General features: G+C 42.0%; 2 protein-coding genes across 5 annotated transcripts in view; one reads left to right on the plus strand and one right to left on the minus strand.

Moving 5' to 3' along the window:
• EIF3F (eukaryotic translation initiation factor 3 subunit F) overlaps positions 1–1721 on the minus strand; it is a 5723-nt gene extending 4002 nt beyond the window's left edge. The window contains exons 1-3 of the mRNA XM_056495331.1: positions 1423–1721; positions 1224–1294; positions 1013–1092 (exon numbers count right to left, since the gene is read on the minus strand). Of these exons, the coding sequence (XP_056351306.1) occupies positions 1013–1092; positions 1224–1294; positions 1423–1702 (431 nt within the window). The 5' untranslated portion in view covers positions 1703–1721. The remainder of the gene's footprint in view (positions 1–1012; positions 1093–1223; positions 1295–1422) is intronic.
• LOC130255059 (potassium/sodium hyperpolarization-activated cyclic nucleotide-gated channel 2-like) overlaps positions 1–18528 on the plus strand; it is a 27615-nt gene extending 9087 nt beyond the window's left edge. Inside the window, exons 1-5 of one of the 4 annotated variants that reach the window (XR_008840856.1) lie at positions 12971–13078; positions 14943–15046; positions 16267–16339; positions 16434–16581; positions 17318–18528. Coding sequence is in view for 1 of the 4 variants with exons in the window: in XM_056495332.1 (XP_056351307.1) it covers positions 17318–17448 (131 nt within the window). In the remaining 3 variants the exon portion in view is untranslated. Of the gene's footprint in view, positions 1–12970; positions 13079–14267; positions 14766–14942; positions 15047–16266; positions 16340–16433; positions 16582–17317 lie in introns of those variants that run through there. The other 3 variants (XR_008840857.1, XR_008840858.1, XM_056495332.1) reach the window with 3 other exon arrangements.
• Positions 18529–19158: the final 630 nt, after the last annotated feature.

Below are 19158 nucleotides of genomic sequence, written 5' to 3' on the forward strand. Positions count from 1 at the left end.
ATTGTTGGTATTTAACAGGTTTGGATCCTAAACAGATTTCCAAATACTGAGCTGTAGCCAAACGTAAGTGTTTTAACTAAGAATTTTTTAGTTTATGGTCACTTGTCCCTAAAATTGTAGGAATCACAGGCTGAGCACACTGATGGCCAAAATATGCATAGGGCCAGTGTTGCAGTACCAGCCATAAAACATCAATAAATTGACATCAGACAACCAGTATTTAGTTCTCTGTCACTGTGTTCTAGACCCATTTTTTTCATCTATGTAAGTCAAAGCATACCAAACAAACTTGAACGAATTTTGTCTTCCACAAATCACACATCTTTCTGCAGGAGGTCTAACTCGTTACTCTAGCTCCTTTAATTGCTCTACAATTAGCATCTCACATCCTCAAGGAAACTCCTGTCACTGGAACTGCACTCTGCTGTGCCATTAGAAGGCTGTTGAGGAAGCTTGCTCCACAGGAATAAAATGAAATAATTTTGTAGCATCAGAGGGGCATGAAAAGAGTGATAAACACACTGTGCCACACACTCAGACACAGACTGTTCCCATAACACTGTACTGATCTTCCTTCACATTCCACACACAGGTACTTCCAACAGAGAACTAAGTACTCAAGCTGGTATCAGAGATTCCTCCTGACGCCTTTGGTGCATTAGAAGCCTTTTTTGTATTCCCCCTTCTTTCTAACCACTTAACTTCCATGGCACAGGTTGTATTACAGGTAGTAAGTTCTAACAAAGCTGTACACACATTCTCTAACACATCACCTATCTGTAATATCTTGCTTGACATAAACAAAACCAAATCCTTTAAGTCTCCCATACCACCTCTTCTTTTTATGAGCTGCAGGAGCTTTACCACTGACTGTGTAACAAGAGTTGCAAGATTTGGCTGTCACAGGCATTAGTGCTTCTGCTTCTTCATCTGTGACAAAGTGAATTATGTATTTAAGTAGTTTAAGGAATCAGCAGAACTACTTGCATGTTCTTGCAGAAGGAGAACTTACCAGCCCAAGATGATCTCGCTAGGAGACACCTTTTTGTGCAATTCATACATGTTTTTGGCGAATTCCATATCCACAGCCACCTGAGAAACGGGACAGTGCGGAGACAGCTGGTTACAGGGTGCTTAGCCCGGAGGGCAACGCGGGCACAGGCCGCCAGCAGCGGGAGCGCGGGGGTCGCGCCCGCCCAGAGAACCCCGCTCCGCCCCCGTACCTCATCCTCGGACTCGTTGTGCGGGACGGAGAAGCAGTTGGTGACCTCCACCGAGTGCTTGTCCACGGTCCCTGCGGGAGGGAGAGAGGGAGGGAGGGAGGGAGGGAGGGAGGGGGTGAGGGGGGCGCCGCGGGGAGGGCGGGCGCTGCCCCGAGGCTGCGCCGGGCCGGGTCGGGCCGGGCCGTGAGGCGGCTCTTACCCAGCAGCGTCCCGATGACCCGCGCCGCGCCCTCGTTGCGCCGCTCGAAGCTGTCCACGATGGAGGCGAGCACAACCGGGTGCAGCCGCACCACGCGGCCGCCGGGGAAGGGGCCCGAGAGCGCGGCTGACAGTGGCGCGGCGGGTGGCGGGGCCGGCGCGGCGGGAGGGGTCGGCGCGGCCGCGGGGGGAGCGCTCCCCGCCGGGGCGGTGGGAGCCGCCGTCGGGCTCTGCGGCGGGGCGGCCGCCGGAGGAGCCGCGCCGGGAGCTGTGGCCGCCATTTTGCAAGAGAGAGAGGCTGGATCGTCCGTACCGTCAGTAATTGGCTGACCGGAACGTCTGTCATGCAGCGCTGCCTCTCTATTGGCGAGGCGAGCCAGCTAAGGCCAACTCTTAGCCAATCCGAGGCGTTGCGATGAGGGGAGACGCTCTGATTGGAGGAAGCGCGCACCGTCTGTGACTGAACCTTACTCTTATTCCCACCATCCCGGGGCCGGAAAGTTCCTCAATTGGGCTCTCGCATTCCCCGCCTCCGCGCTGCCCGCTCTCCTATTGGCCTGCAGCTCCCGCCCCGCCAGTTTTTGAGGCCGTTTATTGGCTGCAGAGATGCCGCTCAGTCCTGCCCAGGGAGGCGGGGGGGTCGAGCCCGGTGTGCCGGGCTGCGCGCTCCCTGGCGGGGCTGCGTGAGCGCCCTCGTGCGGGCGGGCCGGGCGCGGCAGGGCCGCTGCCGCGGGGCTCGGGGCGCTGTGAGGGCCGGGGCCGCCTCACGGCTGTGAGGTGGCGGAGCTGCAAACGCAGCGCTCCGGGAAGGTGCTCCAGCAGGGCTGGCCTATACAGCCCCTGCGGTCTTGGCCCTGTGAGACAGGCCATAGAAGAGTAAGTGATTGTCAGGAAATGCTGGTTACCCGTATCCAAGGTTTAGTGACTGTCCAACAAATTCACTTACTGGATGACACTTGCCGTGTGTTCGCCCCCGAGCACGAAGCCGTGCGGGTGGGGCAGGTGGGCTGAGGTGTGAACGCCCGTGGCAGCCCGCGGCTTCCTCCTGAGGGGAGGTCGAGGGGCAGGCACCGCGTCTGTGGGGACAGTGACGGGAGCCGAGGGAATGGCCTGAAGATGTGACGGGGGGATTGAGCTTGGGTATTAGAAAAGGCTCCTCACCCAGAGGATGTTTGGGCACTGGAACAGGGTCCCCAGGGCAGTGGTCACAGCACCAGCCTGACAGAGCTCAAAAAGTGTTTGAACACTTTCTGAGGCACATAGTGTGACTCTTGGGGATGGTGCTTTGCAGGGCCAGGAGTTGGATCAGTGGGTCCCTTTCATCTGAGGATATTCTGTGAAGTGAGACATGTATGCTTTCAATAGCTGCTAAGAGAACTGGATTCTTTCAGAACTTTGTTTTCTCTTTGTTACCCATTTTGTCATGATGGATGGCTTTTGGAGTTTTCTCTGCTTCATTAGTTGAGGCCTGAACGTCATCAGTTAATGAGCAGTTTCAATTGTGTCATTGAAGAAGGCTCCTGAGCATAAAAGAAGCACCTCAATAAAAAGATTACACATTCTGCCTACGTGGAAGCAGTTTGCTTCTCTTACATGAGTGGGTAACAACTTTCAAATCTACAAAGGAGAGCTAATGCATAGGAGCATGAACAGATTTTATCTCTTCAAAAAAGCACTTCCAGGTCTGTGTACCAGTAAAAACTAGATCTCCTATTCTTAGTCTTTCTCCATGCAGCCTTCATTTCTTGTGGGTATGGCTGGGTCAAATTGCATAAAGCTTTATAATGTTTCTGTTCCCAGAGCTTTGATGTGTCATTGAGAAGTCTAATGTGTGAGGTGTTCTTGTTAGAGAGTAGTTGTTTGATCTCATTCTTGTTTGCATCAAACTGGGCTTGGTGCTTAATTTGGCATAGTCAGCTGCAGAGTCGTGGAGCAAGCAAGGCTCTATAAGAACCCACAATACATTTATATTTTCACCTTAAAAATTGGGCAACTTAATATGAAACAGCAGTTGTGCTTCAAAACTGACAACTGTGATAACCTTCTTTTAATATGTTGATATCAAGTTGCTGCACAGGGTGCTGGAGTGTATGTAGTGAGTGAAGATGGACAACTTGTATCTCAAAAGTCAAAGCTCAGTGGTTGGCTCATACAAAGCCCACTTAATACAAACACTGTATAAATCTAATTATAAGAAAATCAATCATGTGATTGTGTGGGGAGCAAGTGTGTCCAAGCTACAAAACTTTTTTCCTTGCTAAATGACTGCTGAAAAAATGAAGACCTTTATAATTAGTATTATTTAATTTGTTTCACAAAGTATCAGTTTACTTTTAGAGGAGGGTAGGTACACTTATGGATGTGTATTGATGAAAACTTGACATCCATCTACTGATATGATTAAGATGTTTGGATATTACCCCACTGCAGTAGAATTGGAGTGCCTAGAGGGACACAGAAAACACATTCACATGTGCACATGGATCAGCATGGTGACTCAGGGCCTTCTGATTTTACAGCTTCTCTTGCTAAGTTTCCCTGCATCTGATTTTGGTGGTGAATATAATTATTCCCAAGCTCTGCTCTTGTATAATTTCTCTTTATAGTCCTTGATTGTGACTGAGTCATTATTATTGCATTTGCTGTCATGTCAGCTGCATTTTCACTGATGATGTGTAATTTCTTTATTGGTAATCATCTTCTTATCTTGTTAATATTACTGGGATTAACATCATTTCTTGTTCTAGGGGATATTTGTTACATTTCATTACAGGTAAAATATAATATCTACAATTGATTTGATTCATCATTTCAGGATGTAGTTTTGTCTGGTTAGTTTCATGGGATTGACTATGCTATTTTTATTCCTTTATTATAAGAAAGATTTTCTGTTATACATTCTGTCTACAAGGTTGGAAAAAGATACGGTTGGGTGACCCAAACTGATATTCCAAAGGGATATTTCAGACCACATGACATCATGTTCAGTATATAAAGTAGGAGAAGAAGGAAGAAGTGGAGGATGTTGGGAGTGATATTTTCTTGTCTTCCCAAGTAATGAGTGCAGGTGATGGGATCCTGCTTTCCTGGAGATGGCTGAGCACCTGCCTGTTGGATGTAGGTAAAACCGTATAAAATAAGGGCCTTGTCACCCTTGTAAAATCATGGCTCAGGCCTGCTACTTTGGCTAAGTAGAAGAGGACTATGGGAAAGTGACTCAGCTGAGTTGGAGGTAGAAAAACAAGTTATATAACCATTATGTGCTCACATTGTGGTTTATGGTGGTTGGTTGAATTACATTTGTTGTGCTTAAATGGAATGCACCTGATAAGGGGCTAACTGCTTAAAAAGGCCTGTTTTTTGCAATATAGGGCTCTCTCTTTTACCTGCCTGGGGACTCTGCATTACTTGGCTTTGTAACACCTGCATCCATGGGAAGCAGCGAATTAATTCCTTGTTTTCTTTTGGTCTGTGTGTGTGGCTTTTGCTTTCCCTATTAAACTGTATCTCAACCCATGAGTTTTCTAGCTTTTACCCTTCTGAGTCTCTGGAGCTGTGAGTGAGAGGCTGTGTTCTTCTTGGCTGCTGCCTGGGGCTTAACCATGCAAGGATCCGTTAGTTCTGCCTTCTATCCAGGACTTTTATATGGTGCAGTCACGGACAATGGTTTCAGGTTTTGGGTTGTGAGGGGTTGACTTGTTTGTTTGAGGGGGGGGTTGTCTCAGGATTTTTCCTATTGAAAAAAGATAATAGTTCCCTTGTTTCATCTTCATTAAGTGTCTTAGATATTCCTGCATTTGGGATTGCCAGCAGACAGAAGACAGTTGTTGACAGCCACCAGCTCCCAGCACAATGCATCAGCTGACTCAGCCTCATCATTTCAGCAAAAAGGATTTAAGCCCTTCCCTGCTTTTTTTGTGTAATGTTCTATGGGGCCACCTTAATTATCAGAGAAATAACACTGACACATAGGACTACTGAGGTAATGCTTAGAGTGAAAATCTAAATATCACCTAAAAATAATAAGGTATAGTGTCAATTGCATATCATGTTGATAAAAGAATATACCTTTGCTAAAGTTGGAGTGGCAATAGAAGTTGTCATTAGGTGATCAAAAATAGCACACTGGGGGCTGCCTGGTGCTTTTTAGTCACTGTATGGAAATACAGAGATCCAAGCTAAAGTAAAAGTACACAATAAAACTTGCCGTGGAAACTAACAGAGAACAATGCCCACAGGCTGGCATTGGTAGGGCAACAGGTACTTTCATGGTCAGTTTTGTACTCACTCAGGGAGGGAAAATGGAAACACATAATAAAGAAGGGCTGTGCATTTAAAAAAAGTATCCTAAACCCCAGGCAAACCCCTAGGCTCAGAGAAGTGTAGACATTTTTAAATTGTTGAAATATGTCCCAAAACCTATTTAGCTGCTTTTATTTAGGTCTTGCATGTAGTTCTTGCATAGCTTCCAATGACCAGTGAGAAACCTGTCAAAAAAAAGATGGGTGAAATACATTTAAAAACCACAGTAAAAGGCATTTTGATTTGAAAGGCAGATTTTTGACGTTGCAGTACCGTACCCCCTCAGGCTTTAGTGGGAATGTATCAGAAATAACTTGGAACATGCTCTTCAAGAAGAGAAGGTGGGTTTGGTGGTATGCTTTCTTGTTATAAATTTGTAAGTTACTGCATACTGTTGGGATCCATGGCTAACTGCTTTTATTCCAAAAGTGGACATAACCCAAATTTGCACCAGGATTAGGTTGGATGTTAGGAAAAATTTACTCACTGAAAGGGTTGTCAAACATTGGAACAGGGAAGTAGCATGTGTCGGTGTGGCACTTGGGGCAATGGCTTAGTGGTGGACTTGGTAGGGACAGGTTAGCAGCTGAACTTGATCCTCTTAGAGGTCTTTTTACCTTAAATGAATTTATGATACTATGATACCCTGAAAGAGTCTTCTGTTGTCTCGCACCATTCCTCTCCCATAGTCTGTACAGTCATGGGCTCACCCTATTTTCTTGAGTGTGTTCCTGACTGAAAACGCTAGTCCTTATATTCTGTATGAACGCAGCAGTATATTTATGGTGCGGACACCGGCAGATCTTACCGAAGGTGAGCAGGAAAGGTGTCCTTCCCCGCTGAGAGCTGGCGCGGTGCCGGCGCTCCGGGGCCGCTCCCCGCCAGAGGGCGCGCGCCGCCCGCCGGGCCCCGCGGGGCTCGGGCCGGAGACGGGAGCGCTGCTGGGGCCGGGGGGCACTGCTGGCTCTGCGGCTCTGGTCGCCTCCGACACCAGCACATCACAGCCTGATAACCACTTCTTATTTCTAATTAATTGCTGACTTCGCTCTGTGGCTTTGAAGTAAGTAGCGTAAGTGGGAATTTGTGCATACAGCTTTTCCCACCAGTGTTTATTACAGGTGTTTTACACAGCAGCTTATTTCTTAAGTTAGGAACATTAAGGTTGAATCAATGAGGTAGAGTTTGTTAATTTTACTGCAACTCTACTTAATTTCTTATAATTTATAAAATTCTACCTTAATTTCCCATAAGAATGTAATGGTGAAATTTACTTATGGATGTTATGACTATGCAACCTTAAGATGTGATATGATAGTATAACCCCAAATTTTACTGAAATACATGGAAATGAAAAGTATTTTGAGTCTTTGAGAGTGTGAACTCCCCAATCTGTCAAGACATTCCTGCTTCTTGATGATCTATAATAATGATTATTTTCTGCTTTGGCTCAAATCATGGACAGTCAGCTTTCAGATGAGAGGCGTTTTATACACTTCTTGTAATTAAAACTAAGGATGTGCTTGTACTGACCTAGTAAGGCAGTTAGGTGCACTACTCTGCAAGATCAAACCTTGTGTCTTTATATGATATTCTTCCTGCCTACCCCATGCAGTGAGAACTGAAGAAAACCTAGATATGACTTGGCTTTTTTTCTTCCTCAGGGAGTATGGGGTAGAAGTGTGGCTGCACTACTGTCTTTTCCATGTAATCAACTTGAATAAGTAATCTCTGGCAGGCAGCCTTAAACACAGTGTTCCTTTTTTCTGGTAACTTGCTGCTACTGTGTTTGACTTAAAAGCGTTTTTTACGGAGAAGAGCTGTGTCCTTGAATACCTGACATCCAAATAAAATTAAGTGTAATGCCACTGATAGCAGATAAGTGTGCAAGTTCTTGTGCAGGCAGATTTCAAATGTTAAAAATGTCTAACGCTTCTAACAGCTAATGTGTCAGTGTGCTTTGTTGGGAAGATAATCTCTTTTTCCAGTCCCTTATTCTTATACAATCACTTTATAGCTTAACTATTCCTACCACTAAGCATGTCCTTTTCCTTGGTGTCCTTTATGGCATGGGTCAAAATGACCATTGTCTGTACATTTCAGCCCAGACCAAAATTGCATATGTCCTCAAAAGTGCTGAATAAGACTTTTGAGACTGGCAATGTTTGCTGTGTCATTCAGCAGAAACATGTGCTTTGGTGTCTTGAGACAAAATCTGCACGCAGAAGTGATGTAACTAGAAGGGAAAATACATATTTCATGTGATGGTGGAGGGAGGTCTGCCAAGATATGGAATGGCAAAAATGTTGTTTTGTGAACTCAAATAATTATATGATTTTTATATCACCAGGGTCTGACAGTGTTTTTTGTCCTTTCACAGCTCAGCAGGTTTTTTCCAGTTTGAGGCAGCTGCATCATGATGTGTTGGATGAGTAAGTGGGCAGTGTGGGAGAAGGTAAGAAGATAGTGACTTACATATAGAAATAGAAGCTGGAAAGGAACAGTGGGAATAGAACCCAGGGGACAGTTTCTGTGTAGAAGCCTTGGAGACCTGAGGGCCCAATGCATTTTTGTAAATGGCATTTGGGTGATGTTAAGGCAACATGTCTGTATAACTGAAAAAATGTCAGAGACGTGCTTTGGGTAGTGCTTTAGCTCTTACAGTGTGAAGTGTGTGATAACAACTGGGATAGTGTTATCCTCCTGTCTGTTCCACTGACTTTGGGGGAGTCATTTAACCTTTAGATCTCAGTTTTCCAGTTCTGCAAAATATGACTTGATGATACTGTAGAGGGTAGGTTTACATGTAGGATATGCACAGACAGTTTACTGAGGGAAGGCAGGAAAGACCTTACCCTTTGAAGAAACAGCTTTGAGAGGAAGCTGAAGAGGGCATTTCCTGACCCAGAGACTGTGCACTTTGGAAAGGGAGGAAGTCTTCAACTAGCCTAAGGAGAAGGAGAACAGTGTTGTGTCCATACTATTAATAATAATAAATAATAAAATAATAAAATAATAAATAATTTTTCAGCTGAGATGAGATCTCAGGTACAGCAGCAACATTTAATTTCATCTTGTATCAAACCTTGCTCTTTGCTAAATGCTGTCCTAACTAATCTGTCTAGATTTGAAATACCATAAGCACTGACATATGAATTCACCTTCTACATTCTGATTGCCAATTTGCCTTTCTGCATCAGAAAGCATGATACAGCATTGCGTGAGTGAATTGCATCAGGCTGGTTGGACTGATCTGCACAAAGAGTTGATGCCAACTACCCAGCACTCCAGCTGAATCACAGGTCTTCACAGCACTGCTCAACTTGTTATTGTGGCAGAGGGGAGTACATAAACACACTTAGACTGTTCAGGTTTGATTTCCAGGCCCCTTCTGAAAAGTCAAATTTCTATTTGCAGCTACAACTTCACAGCTTTTACAGTGTAATTTGAAATGAGAAATTCAGAATTTCCACAGTTGTTTTTAGATTGTCTGTGGATTCTCTGTTCTAATTCTCTTAAACATTTGGCATTTGCTACTCTGAATTACATCCCTTTGAATTTTTTTTATCCATTGGAATGAAAAACAAGCTGATCCATCACTGAAATATCATCTCAGCCATTTGTTTCTGTAGCTACCAGCAGGGCTCCCTTCTGCCAATGGCACATTTATGGGAGATATCCCTCACCTTCCCTTATCTAGCTCTGCCTAGAAATCTTTCTTTTTTGTTTTTCGGTGTTTAAATTCCCTCTCTTGAAAAGAAAAGTATCTCTCTCTCTGTGTTACTGCTTGTTGTTTCCCAGTTTGAAATCAACTAGCAGAACCCCAGAGGGTTTCTCAAACAGCTAACCATTAAACACAATCAGGAACAAAGATCAATTGAAAACACATTTAGAATTAAGCTTCCTGGCCTGCTTTTAATTTCTTCAAGTCAGCATTGGGAGTTATTACTATGGTCAGTCTGGCCTTTTATTGTCCTATGGCTTATTCATACAAACTATCAACTTCAGGGATGCCCAACTGCTTTCTGGTTGGGTTGTGGTTTTTGTTTTTTTATTTTAATATCTTCAGATATTCCCAAGTTATTAAAGGATTATGGGTTTAAATGCAGAAGGCATTAAATAGAATCATGTTATTGGAAACAGAACTATATTTATGAGTCCAGAGGGAGTTTGCAAGAAACTGACTTTACAAGGAGAATGTGGGTCATGGCACCTTAAAGCTTCAGTAGCTTTCTTGAGTCTGGGATGTGGATTTCTGGCAGACTGAAATATTATTTCTGTGTAGACATATAGAGACACAAAAGGATATATAGCTCCAAAGAGTTTACAGTTCAGATAAAAATCAGGAATAGTCAGTGGTTTGGCTCAGCTTACGTATGCCTTTAGGGGACAGACGAGGAAATCCTAAATGTAGTTTGTAGCAATCTCTGGGCATTAAAAGGACTGAAGCACCTTCAACTCTTTTTATAACTGTCCTGAGCCCTGAACTCTTTTTCTTGTGTAAGGTACCATGCTACTGTCTTGCCATCAGAAGCATGATGCCAAGCAGATAAATTAGTTGCAAATCTTGCAAAAATTTCTGGGTTTGGCTTTAGGTGTTTATTTTTTTTTTTTTTTGTTTTATTTGTTTGGTTGGTTTTGGGGGGCTTTTTGTTTGTTTTGTTTGTTTGTTTTGGGTTTTTTGACTTTTCTGTGGTCTACTTTCACAGTTTAGGGGATTGTTAGGATATTTGAGTGTTAAAAGCTGATGGCAATATAGCACCACTGTCACACACCACCATCAGACATCTCATGCTCTTGAGTCAGTATGCTGAATCTTTTTAAGGGAATAGCATCAGTGATAGCTTCAATATACAATGGGGTATTCATTATGAATAATGGTAGCCTAGATTCAGCTAATTATATTTGCAGAGTGATTTCCCTAAAAAGCAGATGTTGGACAGATGTTAATCAGATGATCAGTCATGCTACCATCTACAGTAAATCAGAGGGCTGTGGGGGAAAAGGTAACACGTGGAACATACTTCTCATTTCTGTGGGAGCCTTGAACTTTTTTACAGGTATATAAAGGCTCACAGAAATGTGTGAGTCGTTGGTTAAGAGCTGTAGAGGTGCTGATATTTGGCTACAGCAAATAACAAAACTTCACCTTGAAGTGCTTGTTGCCCTTGGGTGACTGTGAATCCTGTAAGAGAACTCCCCAAAGGTGATGAGACTGCATGTCAGCCAGAGTTTTGCAGAAACCTTTTTTTAGGCTGAAACACTTCTTCATTCTCTTTTTATTAATTTTCCTTGAAAACTTTTCTATACTTTTTTGTCTGCTTTCTCATGGCATCTCTCTATGCTATTGTGTTGCCTGTCAATATCATGGGAATAGTATTTCGATATTCTTCTGCAACTGAGGTACTCAAGCAGATACAACTGTCTACAAAGTGACTTGGAGTGCAATGCAGTATTTAACATGGCTTACATTGGGTAGTGTTCAGACTTTATCACCTTTGTTCAGCATGGGCACTAGAATCATGTTTCCTGTGGAATAGCAAGCCTTTCCTAAGACATAATTCTGGCTTCATAGCAGTACTGATTTTATTGTATCTTAGCTGTTGCTAAACACATTTATTTTGTCAGCTGAAGTCAAATGCTATGCAAGGAGGACATGGTGCTTAATTGTTTTAAGCAATGCCCAGTTTGTGTCACCAAAAAATCTGGGGTTTGGGATAGAACTTCCGCAAAGGCTCGAAGATTGCTCCATTAAAATGAAATCTTTGATTTCCATCGCCCTTTAATCAATACAAACCAGAGCTTCCAGGGATTGTAATAGTTTATCAAGTTGAATTTGGTTTTTTTGCAACCCATTAAAAGAAGTTGTCCTTGACAAAAACAATATTTTAAATATCTGCTCACAGGCACCGGGGCCAAAAGGTTTCTATTTCGTTTGGCAAAATACCTTCCCAAGAACAAGACTGTGACCTGAAGCAGAGCCAAAATAAGCTCTAACAGATGCTTAGCCTAGAAAGCACTAGACTGAATGGCTAAAATTGTTAAAGAGTCTATAGGAAAAGGGAAGGGCAGCTACTTCGTTCTGCTTCTGACTTGCTGTGTGGACAAGCTACACTCCTTCTGTTAGTGCTCTGCCAACTAGAGGACCCATCTCATCTGTCTGCCACCTCACTTCAGCTTCTGGGCCTTCCATTTCTGGCTATGAGGGCTGCTGCAGGCAACAACAGAGCTTCTTCTGTTCATAGTAGCAGAGGAGTCTAATTTTGTCCTTTCCCAATAGATTCAATTTAGCTTTAATTGTGAAAACTCTTTCAGAGACTTCGCTCTGGCCTTCCATTCACGCTTTCTATATTGCATCTAACACTTGCACTTGAAAAAATGTTTCAGATGCTCATAAGATTCAAGAATTACAAAATCTGTGCTCCTCCTGTGATGACTGAAGTTGATCTAATTGGCCACACATTTCTACTTGCCTTTCCATTTGCTAGTTCTGGCCTTTATCTGTCCTCACAGTGCCATCTTTGCTCTGAGATCTGGTGAGAAACTTAATAACTTTCTTGGTGTCTGTTGTTAGTGCCAAGAAGGGGTGTGGCACTGTGAGGCAAGGAGAGAGCAGGACTCTGCTGGCCAGCAGTTAAGATTGGTTCAGGCCTTGTTAAAAGTACAGTCTGATGATGCTGTTCTGTAACAATTTCTGTGAAACTGCAGCTTAAACACTTGGTCATTCTCCAGATTCTGACAGTGAGAGGAGGTGAGGACAAAGAAACTGAACAGCTTTCCTGGGACACAGGGATGCCTGATCCTTAACTAGAACTGGGGTGATGGGTTCTCGAGTTGGACTGTAATCACAGAAATCACCAGGATATAAGCAGCTATTTGCTGCTCTTCTGGAGACAGTCAATCAGTCTGGATAGCTTTGTTCAAGGTAAGAAATACCAAGTATCAGTACGTAAGAGAAAAGCTAAATAAATGCTGGTTGTGCTGCAGTACAGGTTGGGGCAGATTCTTATCTCATTGATGGTGATACTTGCCTGGGTAGGCCTTCTATCCAGTGTAATTGACACCAGAATGTCTTGTGAAATTAAAATTTACTAGAGCTTGAGGCAGAAAGAAGAGCAAGTGGCAAAGATATCAGCCCTGTTCATACCCTGTTCATACATCTCTAAATTCAAAGAAGCACATGTTTGTATATGTGACTTTATTTATTTGGACTGGCTTTGACACTGGGTTTCTTCCCTCAGCAAAGTTCAGAAGGAGCTCTGCCTTTACTGCTCCTGTGAAGCCTGTGCCCATGGAAAAAACACAGTATGATTGATCTCCTTTGCATAAACTCCAGCATGGCTGAATCCAAAGAACAGGTAATCTCATTCCATAACTGTTGCCATCTGAAATCCAAGATCCCAGTGGAGAATAGTGGCAAAGAAAGATTGCTGAAAAAGAAGAGTCATTTGCACTTAAAAATACTCAGCATGTGCTTTCTCAGAAGCATGCTGTGATGTGATATATATTAAACTAAGTTAATATTAGTGGCCAAAGAGCAGTCCTACTGAACAAGAGATGTCCTTTGAAAGGTTTTTGTTCACTACTTTTTCAATATCTTCTCTTGGGTTTTCCAAAAACATGGACTTGGCACAGTCCTGGTAAATTATTATCCTGATATTACTCTAATGAGGTGGTATGAGCATGGGGATAGCAGACAAAGCCCTTGGGATGTTATGATCCAGGGGAAGCCGTTGAAAAGCTCAGCTTGATTAAGAGCATCTGATTCCCTCTAGAAGTCTGACATTGCACTAAATATGCATCAGCATTGTGCTACCAAGAATGTATCCCGGGAGAGAGCACTGCCACAAAAATCTTTCCTAGCATTTCCTAGGATTCAATTTGGCCACATCTTGAGCAACATCACTGCATTGCCAACTGCTTGGTTTGTATGGCTTGGCTAGAGCTGCTTTTGGGAGATATATGAGCTTTAATTTGCTCACTGTTCCAGACCTTGTGAGGTCTAGTAGAAGAGGAGGCTTTCTTCCTCCTATATTTAAAGAAGCCTCAGTGGGTTGCTCTAAATAACTGGGGTATTGGCTTCAGCTTCAAGTTAATGAAACCATAGCAACATGCTGTGGGATGCAGCAGCTGATGGACTATATAGTTGTTCAGTCTCTGTGAAAGAACAAGTAAGCCTCCAGTACCTGATTTTAAGCAGCTCCTCCAAGTTTAGTTAAGAATCTGCATTTAACAGTGAGGGATCTAGGACATAAATAAGCTGTTGAGGTTTCATCTATCTGAAGCTAGATCTACTTGCTTTAATGTCACTGTAAGGAACTCTGTCCTCATAGAGGGACTAAGCATAATCTGACACGAGTTGTCTGTCTGTAAACATAGACAAAATCACAACAAGTAAGGCATGCTGATTATTGGCTAGAAAATGCCAGGAAAAGTTAGGTGGTTCAAGGAGCAGCAGGCATGTTACTCTCTAATGAGGCAATTTCTTTTCCAGTCTGGTTTGACCTCAGATTGTATTCTTTATTCTCTTATCAGAATTGGTTATCTCTGAGTCCAGGACAACATTTTTAAATGGCTGTATCAATTATCACAGTTTTTCTCTCCATCTCTGGCATTGTGAAAAACTTTAATTCAACAAAACCCAAATTGCTGAAAACCCAAACCTCTTTTCTGTACTTGTAAGGTATTTAAGTGCTACCTTTAAGAAACCACTTGCAACGCCCCAAATGCTTACTGATGCTCTAACAAACCAAATTATAAGCAGTGTTTATTCTTGAGCATTATTAACTTGAAGCATTTCTGGCTCATAGGGAATCTTAGCTCAAGTCTATCCCAATTCAGAATAAGGCCAGGGTTCCCAGTTATCTGCAAATCAGAAATTTTTATGTAACCCTTGGAAATTGCAATTGCTATTTGAAATCATGTGTTCGCTTATTACACAATGAAGGGTTGAGCAAGCCAGAACAGCTGATTAGAATTGGGAAGCTTTGAGATTCCCAGCCCAGAGCTTCTGCTTTGTGAGGAGGAGTACTGAAAACCCACAAGGTCTGTGTTTTACCTCAAGTTCTCTATGTTCTAGGTTACATTGGAAAATGAGAATAAGGGCCTTTACTGCCTGTAGTCCTGGTTAGTGTACTAAATTACTGATTAAGTCAGACTAGAGGAGAAATCAGAGTAGATAGTTCTTGAGCTAACTTGATTTCTTTTTTATTTTTTGACCAGATCTACCAGTGAAGTCCTACCTGCTTTTAGTCTTCTAGCAACTGGCAAAACAGAAGAATTGTGTGTATATAGAACTGTAACAAGATGTTTTTTTATGTGAAGAGGTACTTGGGTTTCTCAGTCCTGAGACTGGGTTGAAATTTAGCATAGAGAAGTGCACTGGCAACTAGAGAAGAATTAAATACAGCAATGCACCTTACTTGGGATGCAGACTTGCACTGGGAATCTGTGATCCTGTTCTACTTTCAGTTTTTGGTGTGTGGGTCAGGAGTGAGGAGGGTGAGAACACTGATGCATAAAGAAATAAGAGTTGCAGCTCACAGCAAGGTAGGGTGTGCTTAAAATATCTAGTATGACACAAATTAAACCACTTTTTTTTTTTTTTTCATTAAAGAGAAGCTAATAATGTACCTATAAGCATTTTTTCTGATTATCTTAATGCAGTCTATGTCTGTAGAGTGGGAGATACCCTGAATAAGGTTAGATATTGTGTTGTGAATAGGACAATATGTTTTAGGGTAGTGAACTACCCGGTGTTCTTGGTCCAGTCAAGTTTCAGCTGCTTTTAGTTGATCTAAGGCTTTCCTTTTGTATGAAAACTGGTTGTGATTCAGTCTCCTAAATCTTATTTCTGAAGTACTCTGTTCCAATATAAGGATTTTTGAAGGCCTGGGTTCATTCATCTGAATCTTCTAAAGCATTGGTGTCAGGCTGTTCAATGTGTTCCTTGAGCACTAATTTAGTCAAAAGTGTACAAATGTTCTTTAGGTAAAAATGCAAGTGCTTCCCTCAAAAGCTATTGTAACTCCACCTGGCTATGTGAATCATCAGGATTAGTCAGCTGGTGGCATAACATGGGAGAAAAGAAGCTGTTTCTTTCTTAGGAGTAACTTGTCTTTAAAGTTTTGTCACTTTTTTTTTTTTTTAAATAACATTGTTTGTGTTGCATTTTAGAAGATTGTTGTGTTTTTCTGACATTTCCTGTTTTCAGTTTTGCTGATGAACTACAGTGTCATTTCTGTCCTATAGGGAGGACAGAAAGGAGTTAATCTTCCTTTATGTTATAAGTAAATGATCTCATGTGATAGGACTTTTAAGTCCCTGCTATTTGTAGCAGGAAAATAATGAGGGTTATATATCAGCTCTCTAGATGCTTGTCCATATGACTGAATGAGTTGAAAGTTGATGACTTTGTATTATAGTAATTTTGAGAACTTTATTTGGGCAAGTGGCTTTCTTTTTTGGGGCTCCTGAAATCTAGCAACTGTATGCAAAGCAAGCAAGTGAATGTGAACTGCTATGTTCAATTGGTTTTGGTTTACAGGCCAGCTGGTAATCCATGTTTGCAATTCCTTCTCAACTATTGCAAGGGATGGGAAGATAACTGCACCATAGAGGTATCTTCCCAAAGGAATAAAACCCTGTTGTCTAAAGTACCAAAACTAATGGGAAATAACACATTCCTCTGTATGTCGTCTGTGATCTTTTCAGACTGAGGGATGCAGCTTGAGGACTGGTCCATGAACATCTGAAGAGCTGATAGATACACCCTCAATCCAAACATCTCTGGGCAGCTCTACTGTTGTAAGAGGAAGGGAACCAATTCTAGGAGCACACTCCCATGCAGGAACTCAAATAGGTGATCTTGATATTTTCAGCTCCCTAAGGAGAATGACCTTTTTGCCTCCACTTCCAGGAGCTCTGGCTGTCTTCCCTATGTGCCAGGGAGGGCAATGGGAGTGACTTCTAATCTCTCCATGAAGAAATGTGGAACACCATAGTGTGTAGTATAGTTGAGGCCCCACAAGAAGGACTTCTTGCAGCAGACAGTGGCAAGGCAGAGCTGACAGATGTAATTATGAGCCTGAGGCACTGCAAGGAAGAACTTTTTAAGTTGTATTTTATGCATGTGAGGCTGTGCTATTTATCCACATTTTATGGGGCTTGTTTTTACCCATAGCAAGCACTGTTAGCAATATTTAGACATGTTCAAAACATCGTCAGATATTTGAGACCAACAGTCAGCCTCAGTTTTGTTGACATGGTAATTGATGCTAAGAAAAATCAAACTATGGGGGCTTTTACAGCAGAGGATGCAGCTGTACAATAGTAAAGTAGGATTGGGGTCTGTTGACTTCATATAAACAATGCCATTGATTTCAAGAGGTGTATTGTAATTTTGATTCCTAAAAGGCCATTTCTTTTCTAAGTATGGAGAAGGGACCAAATGGTTTCCTGGAGAGCTGGGAGCTAGGAGAAAGCTGGGAATTGGAGTGTGTCCAATGGTGGTAAAGTGTAAAGACATCAAAATTCTAGAGATTTGGCTGTGAAATGTCTGAACATATCTGGTGAGAAAGCTTTCTTCTTGGTTTCAGTGGAGACCCAGGTGCTGAGGAAAAAGGAAGAAACTAAGAAAAGAAATAGAAGAACTTGTAAGCAAGATTGCTTACGTTGGATTCTGGATGAACAGCAAGATCCTGTTTTCACTGCTGCTGGAAATTTTTAAGCAGCAAGAAGATAAATCTGTGAAGAAGGAAACACACAAAGCTAGAAGATGGAGGTATATGAGAATCCTTGACTTAGCTTAGAAACACTAAATTTGTCTTAGTGTAACTATTTGGTAAATCCTCTATTAGTATTCTTGCTGTTCCTCAGAAAATTCTGCAGACTTGTAAACCAGCTGTTTATTTCCTTCAGTCCTAATCTTATGTTTGCAAGAAAAGCGTTTGGAAGCTTGAACTTTGGCTGAATCATTTTTCCATTCCTTCAAATTGTGGTCACAGAAGATCATTACAAATTAACCATGGAATCTGGACTGCTGAATTTGTCTGCAATTTGTTCTGTTACTGGGTACTGTTAGACTGGAGAAAGGAAAAGTCCTGCAAAATAATATGAACTGTTGTGTTGGTTTAAATATGCAGGTCCAACCACCCATTTCTTGTGATTGTATCATAACTGTGTGTTTTCATTTTCTGCCTATAAAATGTGGCAAATGCTTTCTTCTTCCCATCATATATAAAATTATATGCTCTTTAGGGTAGTGACTTTTCCATTCACAGCATTCAGATGAACCTCTGTGTCCCTTAAGCACCCAACGCTGTTACCAAGAAAATGTTCTTAAGTCTTTGGCCACTAGCTCACTATCCAAGACAAACAGAATGGTCAGAGTCTGCACTCACAGGGACCATATACTTAATGAAGTCTTGGTGTACAAAAAAAACTATTTCATTATATTCTTGACATCACCGTTCATCTTGACATTGTGGTGTTTCAGGTGTTTTTTTTGGTTGTGTTTCTTTTTTGCAGCCAATTTGATTTTGAAGGGTGGGAAGGATGTTTTCTCTATTGTGTGCTTCTTCATGGAGTATTCTGTTGCATTAACAAGTTAAAAAAAGAAAAATAGAAAAAAATGAAGAGTCTATCTGGCCTAGTTCAAATGAAGTACAACTTTCACTGGCACAGTTAACAGCCTTTCTAAAGATAGTTGTTACATGGATTATACAGTTCTGTTTTGACATAGTATATGTCTAGCATTATATATTTATCTAAAATATAATTTATTAAATTAAAGTAGCTCAAAACCACGTGCAGCTGAAAAAACACAGCATAACCCTTGAGAAGCTTTGATTTGTGTTTTTTGGATCAAATTGCTTTTTGAAGTTGGAGATGACTTTTGAATTTTGGATCCTCTTTCATGAGTTTAGCATATGATCAAAAGGGCAAATTTGGCATCTAGATACCCTGTGTGTGCTGGTTCAGAATATATTGGTAGAAGTTCTTCTAAGAATCAATTCAGTATAAATTTTAGAAAATAACAATATATGTTAAGAGAATGTTGTGCAATTAATGATTTTGCAGAGATGAGTTTCCATGCAATTGTCTGTGTGCTAAAGCAACTGCCAGGAGAGGGAATTGGCTAAGTGTTCTGTCATGATACCTGTCTGAAGAAGGTCATAGGCAGTTGTGGTAAGATGTGGAATATCTCCAGTATAAATTCCAGTAGACACTACAAGCTGTTTGGGCATACTGCCAGGAACTGCACAGTTAGGTGTGTACTGCTAAGCAAAAAATTCTCATAATTTCTTCAGAAAATCAAAGCAACAGCCACAGAATGGAAAGCAACTAAATAAGTGCACTGCAGACACACAAGGGAACAACTTAGAATCTAGCCCTTCCCTTCATTCCTTACTTAATCTTCCCTTAGGGTCAGTACCAG

The sequence above is a fragment of the Oenanthe melanoleuca genome, chromosome 6, assembly GCF_029582105.1.
Source record: "Oenanthe melanoleuca isolate GR-GAL-2019-014 chromosome 6, OMel1.0, whole genome shotgun sequence".
NCBI classification, from domain to species: domain Eukaryota; kingdom Metazoa; phylum Chordata; class Aves; order Passeriformes; family Muscicapidae; genus Oenanthe; species Oenanthe melanoleuca.